Consider the following 27,773-nt stretch of genomic DNA (forward strand, 5'->3'; position numbering starts at 1 on the left):
CCTGCCTGCTCTTTCTGAGAAGAAAGGATGCCGTTGGCCTTCTTGGCCACCTGGGCACACTGCCGGCTCGTGTGCAGGCGAGCATCAATGAGCACCCCCAGATCCTTTTCCTCTGAGCAGCTTTCCAGCCAATCTGCCCCAAGCCTGTAGCGCTGCATGGGGTTGGTGTGGCCCAAGTGCAGGACCTGGCACTTGGCTGTGTTGAACCTCATCCCACTGACCTCTGCCCATCGACCCATCCTGTCCAGGTCCCTCTGCAGGGCCTTCCTACCCTCTGGCAGATTGACACTGCCCCCCAACTCGGTGTCATCTGCAAGCTTACTGAGGGTGCCCTCAATTCCCTCATCCAAGTCATCAGTAAAGATATTAAAGAGGATGGGCCCCAACACTGACCCCTGGGGAATGCGGTCGCCAGCTGGATTTCACTCCGTTCACCACCACTCTGGGCCCGGCTGTCCAGCCGGTTTTTAAGCCAGCAAAGTGTTTACCTCCAAGCCATGGGCTGCCAGCTTCTCTGGGAGACTGTGTCAAAGGCCTTGCTGAAGTCTAGGTACTAGCCTAGTGTCTGAATTTATTCAGATACTTTGTCTTTTGTACTCTAAAAGATTTGCTCAGTTTCTGCAGCACTCAGATACTATGCCAGCAGAACACGTGAGAACGAAAAAACGCTTTTCACGCTATTGCATCAGTCAGCGAACTGCTGCTAGGGAGAGCTTGGGCTCCCCAGTCGGGTGTTGGGGCTGGGCATCACGAGCGTTACGCCTGTTCACAGCACGCATCGCACAGAAACGGGGAGCTGCCGTGTGGGAAGCAGCGACACGTCTCCCCACGCAGGAAGCAGCCGCGCCCTTGATGGCACTCCACAGGCCGCTGTCCTGTCAGAAGCGCAGGTTACCGCAGCAGGGCCGAGTTACCGTGATGCGTACAGCCGAGAACTGTTACATGTAACGTACTTGTGTTACTGGACTATTTCTGCTATTTCTCCTCTCTGCAATAAGCCATGCCAGCCTCCGTAAAAGCCCACTGTGTTTCCCTTCGTTCCTGTTCTGCTCAGAGATCAGCTTTTATAAAGCACCTCACAGATTCTTTTTTTTTTTTTTTTCCTTTTATTGTCATTTCGAGGCGACGCCGAGCTCCGCAGGGGCAGCACGCAGTGCCTATAACCCTGCGGGCCGGGAGGGAGCCCCCACAGCCTGACGGGGCCGCACCGCCGGGGCCCCGCCGGCCGCCTCACTCAGGGCCGCTGCACCCTCGTCCTCTTCGGCGGGGGGTCCTCGGGCACGCTGTTTCCCTCCACGCTGTTCTCCTCCTCCTCTTCGTCCTCCTCCTCCTCCTCCTCGTCCTCGTCGTCCTCCTCGGCGCCGCCTGCCGGGAGCCGCGCGCAGGGCGGGTGAGGGCCCTGCCGGTGCCGGTGCCGGTGCCCGCCGCTCCCCGCCCCGCCCCCCCCGCGCCTCACCGCCGCTTCCCGCCTCCGGCCGCTCGAGCGGCGCCAGCAGCTGCGCGAGGCGCTCCTGCAGCTCGCCCAGCCCCAGGCGCAGCGCGCGCAGCCGCCCGCCCGGCCCCTCCTCCGCCGCCGGGCACCGCACGCGCACCGAGCGCGCCTCGCCGCCGCCGCTCCGCAGCTCGGCCACCAGCTCCATCGCGCCGCCGAGGCGCTGACGGGCGGCCCCGCCGGCCAATCCGCGCCGCCGACGCGCCCCGCGCCCCGCCCACCCGCGTCGCGCGCGCTCACCGCCGCTTTCCCGCCGCCTCGCCCTCGCTCCCCCCTCCCGCGCGCGGGTCACGTGGTTCCGCGCCCCCCGCCCCGCCCCGCCCCGCCGCGCCCCGCCCCTCCGCGCGCGCGCTTCCCGCCTCGGGCTCGCGGCCCCGCGATGGCGGCGGCGGCGGAGGGCGGCGGGAGCGGGGCGGGCGCCGGGGCCGGGGCGGCGGCGGCGGAGGAGCCCGTGGTGTCCCTGGCGGAGGTGCTGGCCGAGAACGAGGAGCTGGAGAAGGAGGCGCGGGCCGTGCTGGGCGGCAGCGACCACGAGCGGTGCAGCTACGCCCAGGTGGGGCCGGCCCCGCGCGCCCCATAACGCCCCCTCGTAGCGCCCCCTCGTAGCGCCCCCTCGTAGCGCCCCCTCGTAGCGCTCTGCCCCGTAGCCCCTCACCCCCCGTAACACCCCAGCCTCCCCAATAACACCCACATAATGCCCCGACCCCCCTAACACTCTGCCCCCATAACGTCCTAGCCCCCCACAACCCCCCAGTCTCATAACACCCCCTTAGCCCCACACCCCTCCATAACACTGCCCCACAGCACCCCGATCCCCCATAGCACCCCCACCCCTCATAACACTCTATCCTCCCCCATAGCGCCCTGTCCCGTGCCACCCCGACCCCCTCATAACACCCCCATAATGCCCTGACCCCCCCATAACATCCCGACCCTCCATAACACCCAAACCCATCCATAATATCCCAAAACACCCATAATACCCCAAAACTTCCGTAACACCCTAACATCCCCATAACACCCTGAACCCCTGTAACACCCCAAACCTCTCCCCACAACACCCCGACCCTCCTCCGTAACACCTCAGTCCCCCCCCTGACACCCCAAAACCCCCCATAACACCCCCAGAGGAGCTGTGGGTGCCCCATCCCTGGAGGTGCTCAAGGCCAGGCTGGATGGGGCTGTGGGCAACCTGGGCTGGTGGGAGGTGTCCCTGCCCATGGCAGGGGCTCAGAACTGGGTGGTCTGTGAGGTCCCTTCAAATTCTGTGATTCATAACACCCCGGCCCCACACCCCCCCATAGCCCCTCAGCCCCTCTCTCTCCCCGCTGTGTCCCGGCAGGGCGCGGTGAAGCGACAAGCGCTGTACGCCTGCAGCACCTGCACGCCGCCCGGGGCGGAGCCGGCCGGCATCTGCCTGGCGTGCAGCTACGAGTGCCACGGCTCGCACCGCCTCTTCGAGCTCTACACCAAGAGGTATGGGGCGGGGGGAGCCCTCTGACGCCCCTTACGGCCTGGCCCCAGGGGAAAGGGGGTGCTCCAGGGTGGCCCGGGAGGAGGCTGGGGCTCGTCTCAGCAGGCCGGGCCTTTGGGAGTGCTGTTGGGGGGGTGGCAAGGCTGCATGGCTCTTCAGCCGGCCCTCCTGCTTGGGCGGGCTGTGAGAGTGCTCTTACGGCAAACAGCTGCTGGGGGTTGTTATGTGCACAAAAGATATGGTGGTGTCGCCAGATCAGACCTCTGAAACGCTCTGTTCTCCTTCCCAGGAACTTCCGCTGTGACTGTGGAAACAGCAAGTTCAAGAATTTGCAGTGCAAGTTGCTCCCGGTGAGTCGAGGCCTTGGTTTCCTGCATGCAGAATTAAAATACCTTGGAAGTCTCAGAAGGCCGGTGGCTTGCCACAGCAAGTGCTGGCTCATGCAGTGCTGCTGTTTTTCCCAGCGAGTTAAATGAGGTGGGAATATTGCAGCAGGAGGTGAAACAGTTGAGGAACCAGAGGGCTGAACCCCGCTGTGTGAACAGAGGAGTGGAGCTGTTGGTCCTCATCGTCCCTGACTGCAGCTGCTCTGTGTCCGTGGCCAGCGTAGTGCCAGGAACGTGTGGTGCCTGTGGTAATGAGTCCCAACAGCTTTAAGCTGGCTTCAAAGGACTTTTTAGGGTGCAGCTTTCGCAGTTGTTTTATGGAATCTTAACACTGTGCTGCCAGCAAAAGGATGGTTCCCTTCCCTTCTTTGTAGCGTAAATTCTATGGGTTGTCACCCAACGGGCAGTTTTTTCACTCTGTTAAGCCCCCTGTGCTCTCATCCTCGCTGGGCGGTTTGCACTCGTTAAGCAGTTGGTAATCTTTTTGCGAAGCAGTAGGAGAAAGACGCATACCCTGCCTGCAGGGCAGTTTCCAGGGTAATAACACTTAAAAGTAGGAACAGCAGGTGGTTTTGTGTGTGCCCATTTTGGTCTGGTGGAGCCAGGACAGATCCAGAAGCTAGTAAGGCGAGGACCGTAGTCAGGTGATCTGTGCAGAGATGCCTGTGACAACTTTGCGGTGTTTCTGTTTGTCATTGGCGTGATCAAAGTGGGTCTGTGGTTGTTCCTCCCTCGGGTCAGTGCAGAACCATTCGTACGTTTCGGCATCCAGCTGTTCATCTGCTGACCTCGTGGGTGCAGGGCGCTCACGTCGTCTGTTCCTCCCTTCTCTGCACGGTGGTACAGAGCATTTCGCAGGAACATCGTAAACGGCCACAGCCGTTTCTGCACGTGGCCTGAGGCTGCAACTACCAACAGTTCTGAAGTCCCCTGGCTGCACTGTACTAACTGCTTTTAGGAATGGGATTACCTGTGATTGGGGTTCAGTGAGCTTGTTTTGTAATTCGGATCATCCTTTCGCATAGAGGGAGGCTTGTATGACAAGAAATTAGTGTAAACTCAGTGGTAGGATTAAACAAAGTTGGGTTTGGATCGTAGTGTGGGTATTTTAAAAAAAAGTTCAAGGGAAAGGTACATGGGAAATCTACAGCCAGTGCTGCAGTGGCAGCAGGCACGCATGATTGGTGATCAAAACTCTGAAAATACCAGTTTTAGATGAGCAGTAGCTCAAGAACACCACAGATTTTAACACATTTGTTACAAATACAGAATGTGTTTTTCCTCTTCCCTTTGGAACTTCAGTATTCCTTGTATGCCCTACCTTCTGCTCGCTGGATGGCGTAGGTGTTTCTGGGTAATATCTTTGTGTTTAGATCTCTGGGCTGATGTGCATAATGATTGCTTTGGGGAAGTAAAGTAGAACAGGAATTGTTTTTTTTTTCCAGATTTCCATTTTTTCTGTCTTGTTTTTTCACTGCATTGTATATTGAAACAATTTTTTCCTTTCCTTCTAGGAAAAAGGCAAGGTGAATTCAGGAAATAAGTACAATGACAACTTCTATGGCTTATACTGTACTTGTAAAAGACCATATCCTGATCCTGATGATGAGGTAAGAAATGCAAAATCTAGTAGTAACCGTATGTGGACGGTATTTATGCAGAACGTGCAAAGGGTGGTCCTTGAGCTGCGTTTCAGGGAAGATCTCACTTTAAGAATCTTCTGTTCCATATCAATTTTTGATGTGATGTGCTGTATGAAGTAATTAATTTCTCATGTTTTGTTAAATAGTAGCAGTTATTCATGCCTTAAAGACAGACAAAGAAGACAAACCATCGCTAGGAAAAAATGCTGCCACAGTCATCTCTGTTCTTTCTCAAGTTACACAATTGCCTTAGAAGATGTGTTTCTCCTTGTCTTGAGAAATGCTATGAGTGGCTATAAATGCTGTAACTGATTTGTAACAAATCAGGTTTTACTATAGTGTGTTACAGACAGTTCAGTCAGGCTTCTGGCATGCCTGTGTAAACCTGGTGATGTCGTGCATTTCGCTATCTTTATTTTGCTTAGCTGCCTGGTTTTGCATTTCTGTCCACAGGAAGAAAGATACCAATACCGTGTTACCTTCTGCTAGCTCTTTTGTGTGAGAGTGTCTTGCTCTACTGGGAAAACTAGTCCTGTAATAATAACAGGGAATTTCCATAGCCTTGATAGTATGATGAATTACATGTGCCGTTGAACTTCAGGAAAGCAGCAACTGCTTATTACTGGCAGCTCACTGTGGGTGGGCAAGGAGGGAAATGCAGTTCACTTGAGCAGGCTTCGCATAATGCTATAGTTTGAGCCCTGTGAAAGATTCTGCAGGTTGACAGCAATGCTAATAACATGACCATTCATCTAGATTCCAGATGAAATGATCCAGTGCATAGTTTGTGAAGACTGGTTCCATGGAAGGGTAAGGAAACTATAAGTAGCAGAATTGCCATTTGCATAGAAATAAAATAGCATCAGGTAAGTTTGTATGGTAATCTTTACTTGGGAAGTTGTGCTGTAGTTCTCAAAAGATGATAATGTATGTTCTGGGGTATTTTTTTTTTCATTTAATGCAGGGGAATATTAAATCTTTAATCTTGAACTGCTGCTCCATCCAGTCAAAAAAAAAAATAATAATTAGGAAGCGTTCCACCTTTTTCAAGGCTCCTTCTGCAGAACAAGGAGACTCTTGTTAGAGAAGTTATTATTTTAATTGGAAAATTCTAATCATTCAAATCAGTGAGAAAAAGATTCTTGCTGAGACACATCATTATCAACTGTCTGAATGGTTCTTCATTCAGAAGAATGCTTTTTAAACTGTAGCTACTTTAAATAGCAAGGAACAAACTACGCTGTTGGTTCCTGATTACAAACTTCAGGGAAGTCTTTTAAAAGCAGCTGAAGCACTTTGGTGAGTGTCCTACTTAATGCATGAGCATTAAGGGTTCAGCCTCTTGTGCCTTCAAGGGCATGAGTGAAATTCCATCGTGGATTGTTAGAAAGCAAAGTGTTTGAAGTTGTAGGATCAAAGAAGAAAAAAGGATGATTGGCTTCAATTATAGGTTCTGTAGATACACTATGGGATTCTTTTTTATAAATGTATATATTAAGAATATTATGCTGTGTACTGTGAACTTTGTAAGAAAGTTTTCTCAAAATAAAGTAGGTAAGTGCTTTTAATTGCCTAAATATTTCTCACTGGTTTGTAGAGGTTTGGGGCCTAATTCTTCTCAATCCCAGTATGTGAATGATATGAAGGCTTAACGATCTTTTATATTTAAGGAAGTCATTTACGTGTCTAAAGTGTGTGGTAGTATCTTACTAGGCTACGTTTAGGACTATGTTTAGAAGAATAATGTTTCGAAATGAGATAAAGATAGAACTGAGGTTTCTGGATGTATACAAGGACTAAAAGGCTGTAAACAAGGTGTGTAAGTGAAGACAGATTTTTTTTTTCCCCTGGCATTCGGTCAACTCTTTCCAGTCTGTTACGCTGATATTTATTGCAGAAAGGTAGCAGGACTAGATGCTTGTGTTGAAAATACGGTGGCAGCTGATATTTTACTTCATCTAAAGCTGGAGTTGAATCTGTTAATTTGCAGTGAACGTTTAACTGCTGTGTCCTTGTCTCCTTTTGACAGCATCTTGGTGCAATTCCCCCTGAGAGCGGAGACTTCCACGAAATGGTATGCCAGGCCTGCATGAATCACTGCCATTTCCTATGGGCCTATGCTCCGCAATTAGCAGGTAAAAAAAATTAACTCAGCTGAGACCATGTTTCATTAGTATGTTTCTCATAGTTGGCTGATTAATGACATTATGCTGTTCAAGTGGTTGGAGAAATGCTACTCGTTATATTGGACAATCACCTGCGGCAGTGGAACAGGCAGGGCTGCAGTAACTGTTCTGTTTAAAAAAAAAAAAAGGCATTTCAGATTTCTAAATCTTAATTCCATAGTGCTTACTGATTTATTTAATCAAAGATGTGCTAGCACCTAGATTGATACGGATTTAATACTTGTCTCAAGGAACTTCATCTCTAAGTTGAATCAAAGAACTGAAGAGGTATCTTAAGGGAAGCAGTAAGGAAAACAGCTGAGTCTAAGAGGCTCTGAGCAGAAAAGAGCCAGTGGTAGAGTGCCCTGAAAGGAATGTGTAAAACCTTGATCTGAATGGAGCTGGGGCTCTGCTCGGGACGCGTGCTCTCTGCGGTCACACCAGGCGTCTCGGTGTGTGCTCTCTAACTAGCTATGTCACAGCAAACAGATATGACTTGGCATCAGAACATACACTCCTTTTATGTAAGGAAGTGGTTAGTATAGTTAATCTGTCACGGAGTTTGTTTTACTGAGATGCATCACGTGCCTCTCGAGTCACCCCAGACTACTGGGAGATAAAAGCACTTGTGTGTGCCTAGGACTGATAGACGTGACTACTGCTAATTTTACTTGGTAGGATTTATTTCACATTTCAGGTATTCTGACTAAAATGAGTATCATCAGCAAAAGGTTTTATGGGTAAAAGCAGAGCTGCTGAAGAAGGATTCAGCTGAAATTATGTAACTGTAAATTCTGCTTATTAAGAACATACGCAGCAGAGGGTCTGAATGCTTGAGAAAGTGATGTGCTTGGTACGCTGTATTGTTACTAATGCACAGTTCTTTAGATAAAGAGCTATTTATTTTTTTTCTCTTGTAAAACCATATATAAAGCTGAAGATGTCTGTAAATGTTTAGAAAAGTGGGGTTTCTTTGTTTTGCTTTTTTTTTTTTAAACTTGTATCTGGAGAAAATGAAGGACTCCAACAAAAAGTCAACAAAAAGTGCATGCCAGCTGCTGAACCTATAACAGGAACAAGGAGTGTCAAGAAGCACAAGCTTATTAGTAGAGAACTATCTGAAATTGTGATGCCATTTTCCCTCTCCTAGGTTTTAGATTTTGGGAAGCAGAGTGTTTTAGAATGAGTATGAGAGGCGAAGAAGAGTGTGGTGAAAGAGGAAGTGGTTCTTTTCATACATAGGTCTGTGTGTTTGGACAGCTGTAGAATATATCCAGGACCCTGCAGTGTGTGAGGTAATCCAGGTGTTCTTAATGCTGCACTGTAAAGCAGAAGGAATGTTTGTAGTACCCTGTACTTGCTGGCACGGTGTTTTCACTTGTGTGTGCATCTTCTAGTTCCTGCATTGACCAAAGCGAACTCTCTTGAAGATGAAGGGATTGTCCTGAATGTTGAGGAAAGCGAAGAACAGAAGAAAGAAATAAAAAAAGAGAGTGGAGTAGAACGCCAAGAAGTAAAGGAGGAGAAGCAAACAGAACAGTTCAATGAACCATCCACTAGCTCTGGGTCTACTTGTGCGGAGGTAAAACGCTGCCTTTTTGTCTTATACGTCTTCGTACTAGTGGTACATGAAGCAAAACCCACCTCTTCCTGTAGAGGTTCAGTGGGGGGGTAAATGCTTTCCATCTGTGTTCCTCCTCAGTTGCTGACACTTTAAATGTGGTCTCAGTGGAGCACAGCACAGGCTACGGAACGTGCCTGTAGAAGTAGGTGGGATGGGGTGTAACAGCTGCTTGCAGCTGGGGTACCCGCACCCCAGCCGCTTGGCCTTTACGCGGAGGTGCCATTGTTCTACTACAGTGCTGTTAGGCATTGTAACTGCGTTTCTAAAACAATAGTTTATTATACATCCAGTGGAAACTGCTAAACCACATCAGAATCCTTATGCGAATGGAACAGTAATATAGGTTGTTTAATGAAATTGTATCTGAGACAAAAGAAAAATCTTGTATAAGGAAATGACGTGCTGGAAAGAACTGTGTCTATTCGAAGCTGTAGAGCACTGAACACTGTCGTTTTAATTCAGATAGTTACCAAGAGTGAAGAACCAGTCTGCAAGCTGAAAGAACTCCAGAGCAAGCAATTTTTAAAAAAAGATACTGCCACCTTTTGGCCATCAAACTGGAGAAGCAAATTATGCACTTGTGCAGATTGTTTGGTATGTATTCTCTTCATTGTAAACGCTGAAGTGGGGGAGGCAGGGAGGAGCTCCCAAAGAATCTTGGAAGAGAAGCCTGTAGATAAAAATTGTGTGAAAACGTTCTTACTTTGCATATAAACACCTAAAAATATCCCTCCACCTGACGTAAAGAAGCACACTGGATCGTCTGGAATTAGTGCAGCATGAAGGGGCTTCTAAACATATGTATTTTCTTTGCTGTTTAAAGCCAGTCTTGTTTTGGAAGTTGTCATGGGGGAATGGCTGAAATGCTTGATAGAAAACTTAATTATTTTTATTGTTGTTATTTGTGATACTGAATGCAAAGAAGGAATGGGGGAGAACATCTGTATCTGAGAAATTTTGTAACTTAAAAGTAAATTTTGCATTGTTTTCCAGAAAATGTATTCAGAACTTGAAGTCCAGTTCCTGACAGATGAATATGACACCGTCTTGGCTTATGAAAACAAAGGTACCAGTGACCAAGAAACAGACAGGAGAGATCCTTTAATGGACACCCTGAACAGCATGAACAGAGTTCAGCAAGTAGAACTCATCTGTGGTAAATATAAAAGTATTCATTTTCAGAATCTGCCTTAGCGTTTTAAGTGAACAGCTGACCATGAGTGGTTACTATCAGGTCTTGCAGTTTACTTCAAAAATAATTTGAAATCAGTGTGTAGAAGACTGACAGGTTGCAAACCTCGGTCAGTATTACTATGGAGAAGTTTGTCCTCTCTGGACTTTACCTAGATGGTGTGGGAACTTTCTCCTATTTAACATCGTAGGTATGGTATTGATGGTAATTTCTTCTGACTTAAATAATTAAACACTAACTTACACTGGCTTAAATTTCATACCTTTTTCTGTTGTTTTGGCTGTCTGCTGTTTTCTGGGGGGAGTGCCGGTCGATGTGAAGCTGGGGTGAAGGCTGTTTCTTGGCACCTGTTCTGCAGAGCACACTGAACTTCAGTACATTTCTCATGAAGGTTAGCTGGACAGATGCTCAGACCCCAGAGGCTGGTCTGATAAATTATTAGGCATCTCTTGTTTTCCCAAACTTGTTTTGCTTTTCACTTCTTTATTTTTTTATAATCCAGTTCAAACCTAGATTTCTCTCGGGTAAATCTAACTAATGACAAGAGGAAGTGCAGCAGGTTGTCTTCCTGAGCCAATGTTAAACTAAAGCTCGATTTTTTTTTTTTTGTGTTTACCCTTGCCTTTGCTTCCCCATTCAGAATACAACGACTTAAAGACAGAACTGACCGACTATCTCAGGAGATTTGCAGATGAGGGAACGGTAAGCGGGAACTTGCAGAATTTGCAGAATTTGCCAGAAAGTGTTCTAAAATACTGTTGAAGGGTATTGGGTATTACAACACTGTTGTATTTTTTCTGTCTCTTGGAGTTGTTGTAGAAATGAGACATTCCTGATTCAATTGGAATTTAAAAATTGTATTTCTTTAATGGCAGTGCTGAGAAAAAAAACAGGAACCTTACAGAAATCTGTCTGTAAAGTGCTGAGAGCTGTTTTCAAATTTCAATGAAACTTTTGTTGTTCTAGGAAAAGTATGCAGGAATAAAGCTCTTAATCTTTGTTCTTAGATAAAATTCAATCTTTAAGGACTAAATATTGGCAGTGTTGTTGGTTGTTTTCCGTGAGGAGTTGCTTGCCATTATTAATCAACACAAGCATTTTATTTGCTCAGTATTAAGCCCCAGCTTTACTGAACCGCCATTCTAAGATGCATTGTTGTGTCTGAAGCGAGTGTCAAATCTTGCTTTGTGTTAATTATTCTGATCATCAAAGCAAGTAGCCAGACCCATTAAAAATACAAGGAGCTTTGCTCTCTGTGCTTGTTTTAGCGCTGGGTAGCTTGTTTCACTCTCTGTATTTTCCTATAATGGAATTTGGGCATTAATCATTTCCTTGGGGTAAGACAGGAAAGCTGGTTTGCTAGCTCTATCACAGAGACTTCAGAATACTTTTAAATGCTTTGTGCATTACATATGGAATACATTTAAGAAAAAAAAAGAGGCTGCTTAATTGGGTTATTGTACCACAACTTCAGTTTCCTATTGTTTGCAATAGGTTGTTAAAAGAGAAGACATTCAGCACTTCTTTGAAGAATTCCAGTCACGGAAAAGACGACGGACTAACAGGATGCAGTACTACTGTAGTTAGAGGGAGAAGTTCTGAGGCTGAAAGGACAACTGGGAAAACAATATTCACTGACAAACAGAAGAGGCATTTTTAGTACTGGGCTTCTCCTAAAAATCCAGCTATTCAAGAAACTGCCTCCACCTTCTTCATTTTGTCTCATTTCCTTTATTTGTAGCGCATAAACTGTGTTCTGAACAGGTACACTGCTTTTATATGGATTTCAGTATCAGTCTATGTTTGTATTTCTTTGAAAGTCCTCCCCCTCATCTCAAGGGGGAGGACTGCTTGTTGACAGAACTTCGTGCCACTGTTCGTTCCCTTTTTCCTTTGACCTGTTTTACTTTTAGTGCTTATAGCTCTCCTCTGTCCTAAAACACGGGTGTGGGGCACGCTCTGCGTTCTGCAAGCCGGGAGCGCGTTGCTTTCCTGCTCTGAATGGCTCTGTGTCATCTCTTCTGGTTGGGGTGACTGGCAGTTGCTCCCTGCACAAAGTAAGTTTGTTTATTTCTGCAGGGAGGCATGGGTCCTTAAAAAGTAAAGCAGACATGAGGTAGTGATGATGGCTGTTGGTTTTAATCCTGTTGGATGAAACTGCATTCTCAAAGTCGGTTCTTATGTGAACTCAGTAGCACTGTGCTTCTGCGCAGCAGCTCTGCTGGGGAGGTATGCCCTGAGCAGGTGGAAAGTGAGAAATCAGAGGTTGGACTTGATGCAGCAACATGTTGTATCCATTTTTGTAACTTCAAAAACTTTGTTTCTAATATTGTACAGTGATGTTTTACATGCAAAAATTTGTCACATGAACGTTATCTGCTTGTTAGACTATAAACAATATCTAGGAAGAGGTACTAAATTACAAATTAAGCATCGAGGGGTTTGTAAGAGGACTTCTAATGTGCTTTCATTTTAAAAACTGGCCTACTTCAAATTGTTCTACTTCATAAATGTTCCTGCAAACACTGCAGCAGCCTGGCATTTTGTACAGTACAAAATGGATGATCTTTTTATAATCACTGTGATAATCAAGGAACAGGAGGTTTCACTGACTTTTAAGAAGCTACAGTTAACTGCAATTAAATCTTGATTTTTCATAAGTTATTTTGAGCCTAATGTAGGTTTTTTTTTTTTGTTTTCTTTACTCACAAAGCCCAAACCCTGCTTTAAGAAAGCTATAATTTTTAACTCTTGCTTTCTGTAATTGGAGGATGTGTTTGCCATGGGGTACTATTCTGCTTATTCATTAACTATTCATGTTAATGAGACTTTTTAGAAGAAAATCACACGTTTATCATTCCCCCTTTTGTTTTTGACTACTTCATTTACAGAAGCTTTTTCTAGCATAAAGGCTCAGTCAATTGGTTTGTTCCATGCAAAATGACTAGTTGCTTTTAAACTTAACTCTGGGTATTGTATGTGCTTTTTTGTAGCAGTTGTTACAGGACTTGTAACTGCATATCTAACTAAGAAATAAAGAACTGTTCAATCATTCAGTCTGCATCGTCTGGTTTCTGAAATGCTGCTCTGGCGTTCTATTTTTATCCGCAATCCAGCCCAACAGAACTAGGGCGATGACTACACGGTCGCCATCTGGCCGAGATACCTGTGGGAGGCTGAGACAGGGGCTGAGCCAAACCAAACCCGGTATTCTTAGATCTTTGCTTCCAGCTCTCACCCACTTCATTGTGCAGGGCTGGCATCTTGTGTGCGGGTACACGTTTCAGCAGGAGAAAAAGCAGAAGGGATCGGGGCTCCTGGTTGGCGGCTCTTGACATTTAATTCATTAAACTGGTGGAGGTAGAAGGTGGCCAGAGACAAGCGCTGTCCTCAGTTCCAGCTCTAAGCTCAAATCACCCTGAACTGAAACCCTCGGTTTTCACTGTTTTGCTGTTCTCTTCCTAGCGTATATATGAGAAAACCACCCCCACCACACACAGAGCACCTACCACAGTGTAGCACAACTACCTACAGCAACACCCACTTACACCACAGTCAGTGTACCCAAGAAATTGAAGCACTGGTGCATAGAGGGAGTACATTTTAGAAATGTGAACCATACAAATTCCAGGACAACTGGTGCAACTACAGCTTCGCACCAGGTCCAGACTGAAGCCATGCATTGCCCTTTCTTGGGTATCCGTGTATTGAAGTGAGGACGCTATTGCAAAGTGAACACAAAGCCCCCACCAACAGCTTTCTGGTTTAAGAAACTGCCCTTAAACCCCATCTTCCTGGCTCTGCAGGGATGCCCATTAGTGTTTACGCTCATACAGTACTCCCGCTCCTTACCTTCCTCCCCCTTTCTGCCAGGACATCACCCAAAACATTTTGTTGTTGCACATCAAAGTGAGAGCGTAGCCAAAATCTGCTGCTGCTGGATGACACTTCTAAACTTCTGTCATCTCTCTGAAGTCGTGTTGTTCGAAGTCGAAGTTGTTCCTGTGAAACAGTTAACGAAGATTCAGCTGACACAGGATACCTGCAAGTCAAGGAGAGGATGCTGTGTATTTAATTATTAACTAGTCTTTGGCTCTGAGAAAATAAACATTTTCTAGAGCAAGGCTAAGGCTTGCTGCTTTATCTATGAACGCTGTTACAGACTAGTTATAGCCAGTTAGGCTCTAGCCAGAACTCACTGAATTATTTTAGTGAAGTGCTTTACTTTTTAATGAGTTTTTTTTTTTCTTCCCAGAATCACAGAATCATCTAGGTTGGAAGAAACCTCCGAGATCACCCAGTCCAACCTCTGAGAAGGAATGGCAAAACTTACATTTTTTCCTAAGAGCCTTTGTTGTTACAGAGCACCTTATGGGCCGTGTCTCATCACTCCTGCCCCCCAGCCCAGCGGTCAGTCAGAAAAGCTCACACCACCACCACACGCCACGCTGCCGCTCGGGCACTGCTGGGGCAGGCTGCCGGGAGCAGGTAACTGAAGCAGCCACACGCTTCTTCTATACAAGCCATTTATTTGAAATGCCAACTATACGTAGGATAAAGTCAGTGTTACATGCTTCTCAGCAACAGTAGAAAAATAGAACCAGTGAAAACCTTTGTACAACTGTAATGGTACTCAAAAGAGAAATGTATTGTTTTACAATGTATCACACAAGACTAGAATTCAAGTTTGGAGGTACCTAAATAAAAATACTATTTTTTTTAAAAACACTATGTACAATTGAAGCGTAAACAAGTTTTACAAAGTACTGGTTATGCAGGTCGTAGAAAAAACACTTGCATAGGACATGAAGTCAGTTTAAGAAAGTTTTTCTGAGCCTTTAGCATTGAAGGCACTTGACTTTATACCAGTAACAACACAAGGACAAGAAACAGAACCGTGACACTGCAGAAGGCAGAGCTACCTTCTGGAAGTACAGATAATTACAGAAACCCCAAATATGGTTTTACAGTTTCATCTCTCAACCGCTCCCTGTATTGAGCAGAGCTCAGCACCACCTCTACCATAAGCATATAATTATTAGAAGAACTAACATTGCCTCAAACAGCATGTGTATTCTCTCAAAAAACCCCAAACCAAGGAAATCCATAAAGACAAACATTTGGGACGTTCCAAGACCAAAACCCAAGGCTTACAAGTAAGGGTGGCCACAGTCTTCGCTTTCAGAAATGAAAAGCATGACAAGAAACTGCCAAACAACACAGCAGTTATTAACACACAACTACAGTAACTCTGTGGAACAGTAAAACACTTCAAAGGAAGAATCTGTTTCAGGAATTAAGTTATTCAACGATATATTAAGGAAAAGAGGAAGGGGTCAGGGAAAAGGGGAATAAGAAGTTTTTGCATGTTGCTCACTAAATTAAAGTCTGAGCTCTTTAACAGAAGAAGGAGCATAACTCTTCCTCATCCAAGAAAACATGATGTCCATACCTCTATCCTAAAGCAAAATACAGTCACTGATCCATCGTCTCCATCAAATTTGTAGGAGGAAAGGATGTTAATTTCCAGCCTAATCAGAAAGTGCTTCATGTAAACAAGGAGTTTTTGCACCAAAGTTTCAGTAGAAAGAGAACAAAAAGTAGCAGGTAGCACAGCTACGTGTGTGCTACACGAGAAGCGTATGAACACTAGCTTCTGATTAATGCTTCCATGAAGAAGAATAAAGATGGTCTCACTCCCCTCCCTCCATGCCCAACTAGGTAGGAAATCCTACTCTGGACTACAAAAATACAGTTCCAGTAATTTAACAAATCCTTTTCCACTCAAAATCAGCTGCCATTAGCTGCTATCATCTTCCTAACTCAAAATATACAAGTGAAAACAGATTGTCTGAATGGCCTGATTGTCTGCGTGGCCTCAAAAGGACTTGCCTTTTAGTTTGAACCTACTTTTAAACACTTTATTCTTTTTAATACTGTTCTGCTTCTGAGACTTCAGAAGCAATTTTGAATCCTAAAATGCAGGCATGTCCCCCCCAGCCCCAGAAAGGCATTTCTCACCAGCTTATTCCAAAGACAAACCATTTCATCATTTCCCTCAAGCCGTAACCTCAAAACTTTTCAGTCTTTATCAGCCACATCCCCACAAATTTTAAGCTTAAATCTGTAGACTTCAAGCCCCATCTCAGTTCAGGCACACAGTGCCGCATCAAACCATGAGTAAAAATAGTTTCCTTTGAAAGTACATTTATAAATTTCAGGTAAAAATAAGTTACTCAGAACAGTAAGTCTTCTGAGGACAGCTACAACTTCTTAGCAGTTAAGCTACCAACATATATATATGACGCAAATGCAGTGAGGTTTTTTTCTTCCTTTTGTGTGTGACGCTAACTAATGCTTCTAGTGCTCATGAGCAAGAGACCAGAGTGTCTGGTTAGAGCTACACAGTAAGACAGCACTGTGCTCGGATCTCCAGAATAAATCCAATGAACCTCAGTCCCTAACCCACAGGAACACTGCTCCCCTCCCCTCTCCTCCCAATACCTTCCTGGATTTAACACTGTTTTACACTGCAGTCCCACACCAGTTACACACAGCGGTGAGGAGACCAGGGCTCGTTCTGACCGTGGTCAAAAAGCAGTTTAAAAGAGGGTAATGGAGGAAAAAAACACACATCTTCCCTCACCCACAACACACTTACATGACCTGTGCAGCTTAGCTGTGTTTCTCCTCCAATCCTACACCGTGCCTTTTACGGCTGCACCGCGAGAGGAGTGCCTGCAGAGCTTTCCTAGAAGCAGGAGGCATATGTATGTAAGCATGTAGGAGACATTATGACTTCTTGGTCCACAAACCCACATCTTCATTTATCTACAAGCTATTTGGTAGTTCTGAAATGCAGTATTCAATATAGTTCAGTAAAATGGCATTGTTGTCAGGCCTTGCATGCTTTAATGGAACAAGGTGGGTAAGAAGAACTGCCATCAGCTACAAGTAAATTTGCAGAAGATTTCTCTTTTAAGTAGTATTTAGGCATTCTGAACTGTAGGGAACAACCTAACCTCGATATAGTTCTTAGATCACACTTAGGATTAGTTTTCAACTACAGGGAAATCCTTTGTTATAGAAACTGCATTAAAAAACCACAAACAAACAGGTGTTCACCAGTAATCACTACACTGCAGTGGCATCAGAACCCTATCCTAAATGCAACGAAGCTGCTATAACAACTGTACACTGGGTATTAAGGATGCACTTAACTACAACCGTTACACAGCTGTGTTGTTTCATCTCAACCCAGCAGTAGGGAGCCAGCCCAAAATCTTCACATTCCCTCTGCATATCATGTTAATAGATGAATCTCATTCCTGTGCTTTAAAAAAAAAGCAAGATCAGAGAAAAGAAGTGTAATTTAAGAGTGCTAAAGCTTCACATGTTTGACAGTGCTAGAGCAGTTACTCTTCACTTTGATTTTGTTCACAGAACAGCGGCAACTACGAAGTCAGAAACACTTCAGATCAGATAAGGAACACTGAACGACATCACTAGGAGTGAAGCCCTTTTTAAATCATAGGCAGGAGAAAGCAAGGCAATGTGCAGTCACCTCAGCACCTCTGTCGGAGAGGGACCCTCCCAGCTGGAGAGCTACCATTCAGGCAACAGCCTAAGATACTATGCCTTGTCTTCCTGACATGTCAGGATTTAGCATGAATCCTCAGCTCTAGTCTTCACTTACCCCCACGCAGGGGTAGCTGGAAGAACAAGTTATTACTATCCTTTTTACAGTATTTCTAGATTTACCTCTGCATGGTCAAATGAACAACTCGAGTCTGGCTAATTAATAAGTGCTTTTGGGTGATCATGAAATTCTCCGTGGTCACAGGTGAACCACAAAGCAAACAGAATCAGAAAGTCAGATCCTGGTGAATTTCACTGGAATTTGGACTCCTAAATATCCCCTGGACACTTAAATACCCAAGTGTAATTCTTGGAGTGGGCTTGCTATATAAGGGTAAGACCAGCTGCCAGAACTTCTCAAACAAAACAGCCTGGATTCTTGCCGTAGTCATAAAAATCAGGAAGATTTCTGATCTAAACAAAAAAATTTAAACTAAAAATGTAGTATTTTGATGTGCTGTTCTTTGGAATTCCTATAATTAAAAAATAAACACATTGTTACTATCTCGTAAGAAAATACATTTCATTATGTGCAACCCAATGCACATAGGGAATTGGCAGGTGAAGGGGAAAATGCAAAAAGTATGAAAATACAGTCCTTTAAATGTGACAATAAAGTTTAACAGATTAGTACAAAACTAATACACTAAAATAGATGTACAGGTGCAAAATGCTACCAGGTTGTAGAAAAAAGGTACCAGCTTTTTTTTTTTTAAAGGCTTAATTAAATCTGATCAAAAAAAGGTTCCCACAAAATAAAACCAGAAGCAGCATTAAAAAACCGATAGCATGCCGTCTCTAACAAAGCAATGTATGTATGTACAAAAGAAGTGTATGAAGCTGAATTTATCTGCTGGCATGAATGAATTTGTCTGACAGAAGTCAGGCCAGAAGTTGCAAAGAATGGGATACAACTCTTAGGCACAGAGAAATAGTGGAGGTTGCTTTCATAGAGCAGACTTTTTATACAGGAAGTCTGGTTTGTTTGGAGACCTCCTTCCTCTGCTTGCTGCATCTTCCCTCTCCAAATCTGCATTTCTCTGCGTGCCATGTTCCAATGGCTCATCATCTGCCAGTCTCCTGCTGGGTCTCTCTTCTTGCACTTCAGAGGTGTACGCAGAGAGCGAAGGTCTGTTGGAGGTTAGCCCGTAGGTTAAATCAGTTTCCATTTTTGTTCTTCCCCTGATGTGAACTGGGCCATTACCAGCATTCTCCTGGGTAGCCAACGCCAAGTCCAGCCGCTGGGGAGGTTGTTCTAAGACATCGAGGTGTATTGGCTCATTCTTTTGTCTGTGTTGATGCCCATCTTGGGAGAGCAGGTATTCCCTCCTAGAATCCTCCTGCTTTTTAGGAGATATCTGGGAAGGTAGGTAAGCTGACTTTAAGCCACTTGGTGATGCCTTATTGTGGCTGTACAAATCTGGGCCAAAATATATGCCTTGCGAAGGCGAAGGGCTGTGCCTGTTTGGTGCTGGAGTGGAAGGTCTGCATGCAGCATTAGAGAAATCATAGAAGTCAGGATATTCCTGCTGATTTTCTCGAGCATCTAGTTTTTGTTCTATTGCATGTTTCTTTCGAGAAGTAGGCATGTGTCTGCTCTGAATACATGAAATGTGCTGGGGTGGACCGGGCCCTACCTCTGTAACCGTCTGGCTTAGTTCTGTGTCGACAGTGAGCTCGGGTAACCTTCTGTCTTTTAAAGACATTGCTGACACACCCATTGCAATATCTGGCATCAGTTCGTTTAGCAAGGGCTGAGTACACTGGAAAAGAAAAGAAATAGGTCCATGGGGAAAAAAGCAAAAGCCAAACACAAACCGTATTTAGCACAGTTCCTGCAATTCACAATGACATTTTCTTAACCTACCTTCACCTAGACTAACCTTAGCCAGCAAGTTTTCTACACTGTTTAAAGAACACGTGTTTTCCAGCCTCCACCCTCCTGCTAGCTTAAGACCTCTTCTTCTCTTCATGAAGTGGCTGTGCCACAACAGGAGTCCTTTCTTAAACGCGTTATATTGTGTTATATTTACTAAGTGCTCAGTGCAGAACCTAACATAAATGGTTTGTTATAGCAGAGAATTTCAGTGCAGGGAAGACAATGAAACATTTGTTTCCTCGCTGTAGATATAACCCCTCAGCTTGCACTTTAAAACAAGTTAATCATATGTACGTGTATCTGCACTAGCCTCAGGGTTGGGGAGCACCAGTTACAAGGCTGACAAGATCCACAAAGTGCATGGATCTTGTAGCTTGCCATTTTTCCCTACACCTGCAATGAGACAAGCAGATTTAGTCTTCCAGATAGAAAAGTTAACTTCCACTTGTATTTAACATTTCTAATGAAAGCAATTTTAGTAAGCATTAACTACTAGTAACTCACACACTGCAGAAAAATTAAGGAACATAAATATCATCTATACTACGTTTATTTCTCCTTCTATTTTTAATACATTTTAGGCAACATATTCCTACTGTGAAGCAGTGAGCTGTGCCCTCCTGCCTAAGCTATAGATGAACAAGCTCAAATTTATATCAACTATCACAGAAACATCTCCATAACATTTCCTTTCTGAAGTCTGCACTGACAAATCCTTCAACTCAGACTTATTTTTTTCCATTGTTTGTTCAAGTTAAATATTTTAACCTGAAATGCAGTAGTGCGATATATCTAGGGCAATTGCTAAAGAAAAAAATAAATCATGTTTCCATTCAGAACTCCAGATCAAACCTGCACCTAGACAGCAGGTTTTCAGTATGACAGAACAGTACACTGAAACAGTTTTCTCACTGAATAAATGATTACCAAGTTCTTTATTTAGCTTTTCCTGTACTTCAAAGCTATCATTTGGTTCATCATCTGTTACAGTTCACTGTTTTCATTGCATTATATTGTAGTTCAGTAACTATGTTTTTCTTTAAATGTTGCAACAAACTATCATATCTGCAATTACCAATTTCTGCTTGCCTATCCATTTTAAAATCTTTTCCACTGATGTGAAACCTTTCCATTCTCCACAGGTTCCCTTCACACACAACTGATTAGTTCAGGGCTACTTACCTGCAAATAGCCAAGATATCATCAATATTTCTACTGTTACAGCATGCAGTCCACTACTGAAGTTCACTTATGCTTTGTTTTAATGTGGAGCAAACCATGCTATTTCAGAAGCTTTGCAAGACCTATTTGCCCCTCCAAAACCACTCCTGCCCTGGAGCATTCGTCTCCCAGGGATGAAACCCTGCCTTTCAGATGCAGAAGGCTGATGACAGGTTTTGACAGAAGAATCTCCTGACCAGCATGCTGTTTTAACCAAGCTGTTACCTCATCACAAGATTGCTCTCCAGCTCCTCTCAGGCTACTACAACCTGCCAGAGATGGGGAGGAGAACTTGTAATACTTACTACTTGCTTCTCAGCTGCCATCACTGCCGCTGCTGCAGCCACCGTTTGCCTCCCCAGACCTGTAGTGTTAGTGCAATCTGGAGGTGCTGCTTTCACGCTGGGCAAGTAGACGGGTGGCGCAGCTTTGGGAGCTGTTCGGGAGTGGAACAGTGAGTGATTACAAGGGTAAGAAAAAGAACGCGAGGGATGTTGACTTGGCACCCTTTGCTTCCAGCCCACTTTGAACTGGTTGTGAATAGGAGTTGCTGGTGGGTGGTATGGAGGCGGAGGAGGGGGCAATGGAGGATGAAAGGCCACAAAAGAGTCCAGTTCTGTAAACATGGTTTCTGCAGTGGGAGTGCTGTTAACGCGGCATCGTCCAGACTGTCTCATTGTCAGGAGCGGGCTTTCGTCCCCAAATCGCTCATCAGGAAAGAATTTGTGAGGATTCTGCAGAGGGAAAAAAAAGTAACAAAAAATAGGAAGTCAGCCAGAAAAACCTCCTAAACTGACACATGTTGGAACTTTAAATCTCCTAGCTCTGTAACAAGCTAGTTGTGCCACTGAAAACCTAGCCAAAGCTCAAAGCCATTACAGCTACCATGGCCTAATTTTATTTTTTAAACACAAGAAGCATCAGGTTCACTATGTGAAAAAGCTGCCCAACAAATGCAATTTGCTGCACAGTAACATAAAAACAGAAGAGGTTATTCCAGTTTCCCAGAACTGATACATCCTATGCAGATCTACTGAGTCACGGGAGAAAAAGGCCTATGTGATTCAAGAATAAGTAATCTAGTTTCCTAGTTATGTTTTGACTGTTTTATGAACTACCTCCTTAACAAGGAATATGAGCTGTTCATGTTCACTCAGGTTCACTCCCACCCGGAGTACTACATTCAGCTCCGCTCTGGGGCCCCCAACACAAGAAGGGCATGGGTGTATTAGAGAATTACTCCAGAGGAGGGCCACAAAGATGATCAGAGGGCTGGAGCACCTCTCCCGTGAGGACAAGCTGAGGGAGGTGGGATTGCTTAGCCTGGAGAACAGAAGGCTCCGGGGAGACCTTACAGTGTCCTTCCAGTACCTAAAGGGGGCTACAGGAAAGCTGGGGAGGGACTTGTCACGGGGTGTAGGGATAAGACAAGGGGGAATGGCTTTAAAACTAAAAGAGGGTAGATTTACACTAGATATAAGGAGGAAATTCTTCACTCAGAGGGCGGTGAGGCCCTGGCACAGGCTGCCCAGAGAAGCTGTGGATGCCCCATCCCTGGAGGTGTTCAAGGCCAGGCTGGATGGGGCTTTGGGCAACCTGGTCTGGTGGGAGGTGTCCCTGCCCATGGCAGGGGGGTTGGAACCTAGGGGATCTTTAAGGTTCCTTCCAACCCAAACCATTCTGTGATTCTGTGTTGTGCACTCCAGTTACACACCATTTACACAGTCAGTTAAATCACAGCATTCTTTTTACAGAGTTATTTCTTCACATCTTAATGATTCAAGTGTTAAGAAAAAAATCAAAAGAGAGGTAACACATTTGGGATCTCAGGAAGTTAGCAGGAACGAGTCATTCGTATCTGAATGCCCTCATTTGTATGCTACAGATATTGTACAAAAACTATTTGCCAAATATTTGACTAAATCAGAGTAACTATGATTACGTAACTCTGATTTTGTAACATTTCAAAACCTAGTTTCAACAGGGGAAAGACTGACCTTCTGTCTCCTAGAAAAATAGCTTTTAAGGGCCTTCAGCTAAAAACAAATCTACTACTTCTGGTGCTTCCTTGAAAAATCAGACAGCATATTTTAAAAACTGTTTTAATCCTACTTAAAAAACAACCCTTTAATCTCAATCTACTTTAAATCCAAGATTCAAACTTGTTCCCAAATATCTGTGGCAGTCAGAACACCATTAATGGCAACAACTTTTGAGAAAAATATTTATACGTTACACCTATACATTTTTAAAATCACATCAATCAAATGCAGCAGTCTCAGCGCAATTTGCACCTGGACAGTTCTAAACTTTGAAGGCATTTCAAAACAGTGTTTGTTCAGCGTGTGCATGAAGCAGCTCTTTTACTGCTGATTACACATCCAGCTCAGCTCATAATCAGAACAGAACCCGAATCAAAGCATTTGTGATCCTACTACAGCAACTTTTCCTACCTGCAGAAGTTCAGCAGCAGCATCGGAAAGTCCAAATTCCCGCAGCACACGAATCTGAATCTCGTAGCTGACTGTGGCACCTTCTCCACAATTGAGAGCATACGCTCTTTGCACCTGCTCAGTGTGACGAAGCTCCTGCAGCCGTTTGATCATCTCTTTTACGACAAGGAGGTTGGGAACTGGAGGGACGGCAGAGAATGGAATTAAGGACAACAGATTACTTTTCAAACTGTGAGACACCAAGTCTGACTGCAATGGGTACATTTAATTCTGAAGGAAAATCTAACATCAGGCTAAGTTTTTTTTTTTTTAAAGAAACATTCTGCCAAAAAGTTTGACTTGTACGTGTTCCTTGGAGCATCATTATGGGGTAAGGCACATGGGATGATGCACACATCATACTAATGGTAAAGATACACACCATTTTTCCAGCTTCTGCTAGAGTAAACCACAAATACAGCCTTCTTTTCAAACCCCTTATAATGCAGGAATTTTATAATTTGAGGTGGGGGTAGGATATCTTAAATAACAACTGACTGTTCCCTCATGAATACTACAGGCCAAGAATTCATTGATTTTTCTTGGCATCCACTTCATACTTATAGTGGAATTCTGTAATCACAAGACCATAATACCAGTATGTAAATTCTAAAAAAATTATACAAACTAAGCCAAACTAAACCTGCTAAATTATGTTGTTTTATGCAGCCATGTTGAAATCATTAAACAAAGCCTTTCCAAAAGGAAATCATATATAATTTGGGGGTATTTATGCTATTGCAAAACTTTCTCATGCCACTTTTTGCTGCTGTTTGATGATGAATGATATTTCTCTGCGGTCTTTCTGTCCTCAGGAAAATATGCATATCAAGAGAGAAGACAAATCCAAATATCTGAATACATAAGTCCTGGCATCTGATCCATTACCAGCTTTACAAGGGTTATATATTACCACGACCAGATGTCCATAATGAAAACTCATAAAAATTAAGTGGATCGGAAGGCAAGAACAGTGTGAAAAGACATTTGCATCACACAGAAGGAGAAAACCCAACACCGTGCAACTACAACTGTTCCCAATTTCATAAAGTTTATATTGGTACAAGAAATATATCTAAGTAATGCAAGATATATATATATATATATATTTTTCCAAATTGAGTTCCTATATGAAGAAAAAATACAGATCAATTCTACCCTGTCTTCAAGGCTTGGAAATAAGTCTTCTACCTTATGTTCCACACACTTCAATTGTTCTTAGAAATCCTAGTTTAGCAATCAAATGTTTTGCTATACCCAGCATTTTCCTAACACTGAAAAGATTTGAGAAGTTTAACTCAGTTCTCCAAATTATTGGTTATATAAGTTATCTAAATTTATCATGAAAACATGCCATCTTCTCAAATCCTTTTTTTTTGTTTTTACACGCTATTATTCACGTGAAACATACAGAATAGATTTTGTACATATATATACACACACACATACATACATACACACACGCAATTCAGTTGTAGGATTTCCAATTCAAACTGGAACTGGAAAGCACCAAAAGAAACCCAATTACCTGTAGAACCTAGCCTCAAAGTAGAGCACAGACTTCAGTAGAGGTTTAACTCATTTCAGAGTAGTGTTGCAACAGGAGCACCAGGACAAGGTGCCAACAGCCTTCACACAAATCAAGTCTATGGGCAGTGAGTACAAGGAAGATGCAAGTGACATGGAGAATACCTAAGCTGCAGAGAACCTCCTGTTCCAAGAGCCCAGCTCAAGGGGCAAGGAGGTGGTGTTGCCTGAATCTCCCTTCAACAGCTCCTGTGAACCATCTGTGCTTCAGGGATGGATTTCTGAGTCATGTACAAAACCCTTAACTTGTACAATCTCCTCAAATTAATTGGCCCCCACCTACCCTTCCCGCCTCAAGCAACTGGCAAAATAATCAGTTCTTTTGCATAATTACAGAATGAAGCAAAGCAGGCAGTTACCAGACAATACCTGTGCTCCAACTACTGGCCAGGCTCACAGCCCACATCCATGTCCAAATCAAAGGACTGGCAATAATTCCTATGTACTACATCGTGCAGCAGAGTTTCAAATTGGTCAAGATGCCTCACTGCCCCCAGAGAGATTTTTTCCTGACTATGAGAACTTTTGCAAAATATCAGAGACCTCTGAGAACCTGTTTCCTTTATCAGCTTCTCCAGAAACTAAGATCTAGTAAAATGTTATCAAAGTCACATGTAACAATGAAATACTTCAGATTCAATTGGTGGTGAGTGTTTAGTATGTTTATGTTTTTCTGTAGAGGGGGAAAACCATCCGAATAATTTAATTCACAGCTGAGAGGCCACAGTAACAGGTCCCTGAACAAATACTTCATTGTTGTTGTTGTTTTTAAATCAAGGTATGGAAGTCTTTAGACATTTCCTTAAGGCTTTATCGAGTCTCCTCCTCAATCACAAAAACCAATCAAGTAGAACAAAACCATTCCAGGAATCTTTCTAGAAACTTACTGCAGTGCTTAACCAAACAGCTTCCTAATACTTCAACTTAAATACTCTTGCTGCAATTTAAGCCTCCTATTTTGTCCTGGCTCTAGCCAACTGTAAGAATAGTTTATCTACTTCCTTCCACATAGCTGACTGCAGGGAGACACCACAGATATACAAAGAGCTTATGAACTGCAGTGGGGAAGTGCATGGCAGGGGGAAGAAGCAGACCATTCTTCTGATGGCATGTCATCTTCTCTGCTTTTCTACAAACTCCTAAACTGATCCACATCTACTTAGATGTGATGCTCTGATCTAAAAATGGATGCCTAGGCTTTCCAAATCACTCAGTCAAAGCAGGTTAAAGTAAAAGCCCTTCCACTAGCTTACTTTTTACCTATTTATCATGCCATCCGTATATAATTAATCTCTTCAGAGTAGACCAAATCAAAAAGAACTACTGCACGGTACAAAGAAGCACGATCTATGAAGCATCCCTCTCTGAGGAGACTGACCATAATATTCAGTTATTCACATCCACTCCCCCACCCCAGAGCCCCCAGCCACTCACTCCCTTGAGAGCAAGCAGCATTACAAGTGACCCAGCAGCCTCACCTGGGATTTCGTTGGCTATGACTGAAGGAGGACTGGACTGGTTAGCAGTAACTTGCTGGTGGGTGATCATATGACAGCACTGCGGCACCGCGTTGTTTACCATGTAGAGGGTGTCTGGCACGTTGGACATTCGGACCATCCGCAAGCGAACGAGATCGGTTTGTTCCACCATCATTTCGTCCAGGACCGACTGCAACGACAGCCATTGGAGCCCTCATGAAGGCACTGCGCACTCATACCCACCAGGAGCTGCCGCAAACACAGCCCCAAGGCCACAAGCCTAACAATGGTCTAAACTGGGTCCCACACTGTATTTGGCTTTTCCACAGCATTTTCTATTCCATTTTCCAGTCACCACTAGAGTTGGCTTTCAGAGCTAACAGCAGTCAGGGGAATAAAGGTTGGGAAGACTGCTTTGTATGTTTTGTACCTGTCAGGCTGGAAGTATCCTTCTCAAGACAAGACCCTCTGGACTCTCCCTCAGAGGATTATTACCTATACTTGTCAATTCTGTGTCAGTGAGTAGAAGACACTGCCTTCAAAATGAAGTGTGCTTCCCTCAGATGTCTTAATAGAAAGATCTGCGCTATGCACGCTTTTGGTTAAGGTTCTCATTTAGCTTTTTTTTCCCCCCCCCCAAATAATGAGAGGCTAACAGACGGTAATAACTCACAAGTCACTTATGTGCAATTTTTGCATTTTCCTGTAATGAAACTGAATAGGAGTACAGTCACCAGACAGAAAACAAGAATCATTCCTCTAAGGTAAAATAGCTAATGATGCTTTTTTTTTTAAATAAATTAACAGCAAAATAAAACAAGTAAGATTCCTGATGTATAAAAAAAGTATAGAATGCACTTATTCTTAAGATGCTAAAGCATTCCCATACTGTATACCTGAAAACTAAGAGTCAGTGTTTTTATTACATGTTCTTTAACACATTGTTAGTTTTAATAACCCAAGGTACAAAGATACATTTTTATCTGGCTAGTCTTCCTTTGCTGCTTCAGTGCCACCTGGCACTCTTATCTGTGCCCAAAGCGAAAAATAGCTTTCTTTCTCCCCTCCCCTCAATGAGTTATGTCAACAACAACTCACACTTAGAAAGCGTTTTCTTCCTTAAGCAGAAGCCAAAAGCTCTGACTTCAAGACAGCAGTGTTCAGTGTTTGCAGGTGGTGTGGATGCACAGAGCTCCACCTAATCTTCCTGTCCTGCCATCACCTGCACTGCTGGGACTCAAGCTCCTGACGTAAGTCAGAGCTGCCTTGGGGGGGTGACAATGGCTAACCATTTATAAGGGTCCCGTTCTGTCAAATACAATATGGCACGTTTCTGTCCTGCACAAGAGCCCTGTCACCAAATGTCACCATCATAAGAGATGCTAAGTGGCCTTCCATTTTACAGTCCTCATACAAGATATTTAATAAGAAAACTACCGTGTGAATGGGACATGAGGAACTTCAGTCAAGTTGGACACCGAATATTTATTCCACTTTGCATA

The 27,773-nt window shown here is 44.1% G+C and overlaps 3 protein-coding genes across 5 annotated transcripts in view; 1 reads left to right on the forward strand and 2 right to left on the reverse strand.

The window, feature by feature from the left end:
• Positions 1 to 1,086: 1,086 nt before the first annotated feature.
• GON7 (GON7 subunit of KEOPS complex) lies at positions 1,087 to 1,683 on the reverse strand. The gene is made up of 2 exons (XM_066998282.1): positions 1,457 to 1,683; positions 1,087 to 1,365 (listed from the first exon to the last, which is right to left on the reverse strand). Exons 1-2 carry the CDS (start codon positions 1,638 to 1,640, stop codon positions 1,235 to 1,237), a joined length of 315 nt encoding a protein of 104 aa, XP_066854383.1. The 5' UTR covers positions 1,641 to 1,683; the 3' UTR covers positions 1,087 to 1,234.
• Positions 1,684 to 1,827: 144 nt separating this feature from the next.
• On the forward strand, positions 1,828 to 13,028 carry UBR7 (ubiquitin protein ligase E3 component n-recognin 7). The gene is made up of 11 exons (XM_066998280.1): positions 1,828 to 2,045; positions 2,835 to 2,968; positions 3,256 to 3,316; positions 4,867 to 4,962; positions 5,752 to 5,805; positions 7,025 to 7,130; positions 8,558 to 8,742; positions 9,247 to 9,378; positions 9,778 to 9,940; positions 10,617 to 10,678; positions 11,471 to 13,028. The coding sequence occupies exons 1-11, from the start codon at positions 1,872 to 1,874 to the stop codon at positions 11,561 to 11,563; spliced, it is 1,260 nt and encodes a 419-aa protein (XP_066854381.1). The 5' UTR covers positions 1,828 to 1,871; the 3' UTR covers positions 11,564 to 13,028.
• BTBD7 (BTB domain containing 7) overlaps positions 9,777 to 27,773 on the reverse strand; it is a 61,910-nt gene continuing 43,913 nt past the window's right edge. For all 3 annotated transcript variants that reach the window (XM_066998278.1, XM_066998277.1, XM_066998279.1), the window contains 4 exons: positions 26,272 to 26,461; positions 23,168 to 23,346; positions 21,020 to 21,448; positions 9,777 to 19,377 (listed from right to left, as the gene is read on the reverse strand). In XM_066998278.1, the coding sequence (XP_066854379.1) occupies positions 18,562 to 19,377; positions 21,020 to 21,448; positions 23,168 to 23,346; positions 26,272 to 26,461 (1,614 nt within the window). In that variant the 3' untranslated portion in view covers positions 9,777 to 18,561. The remainder of the gene's footprint in view (positions 19,378 to 21,019; positions 21,449 to 23,167; positions 23,347 to 26,271; positions 26,462 to 27,773) is intronic.

Source organism: Anser cygnoides, chromosome 5 (genome assembly GCF_040182565.1).
Source record: "Anser cygnoides isolate HZ-2024a breed goose chromosome 5, Taihu_goose_T2T_genome, whole genome shotgun sequence".
Classification (NCBI taxonomy): domain Eukaryota; kingdom Metazoa; phylum Chordata; class Aves; order Anseriformes; family Anatidae; genus Anser; species Anser cygnoides.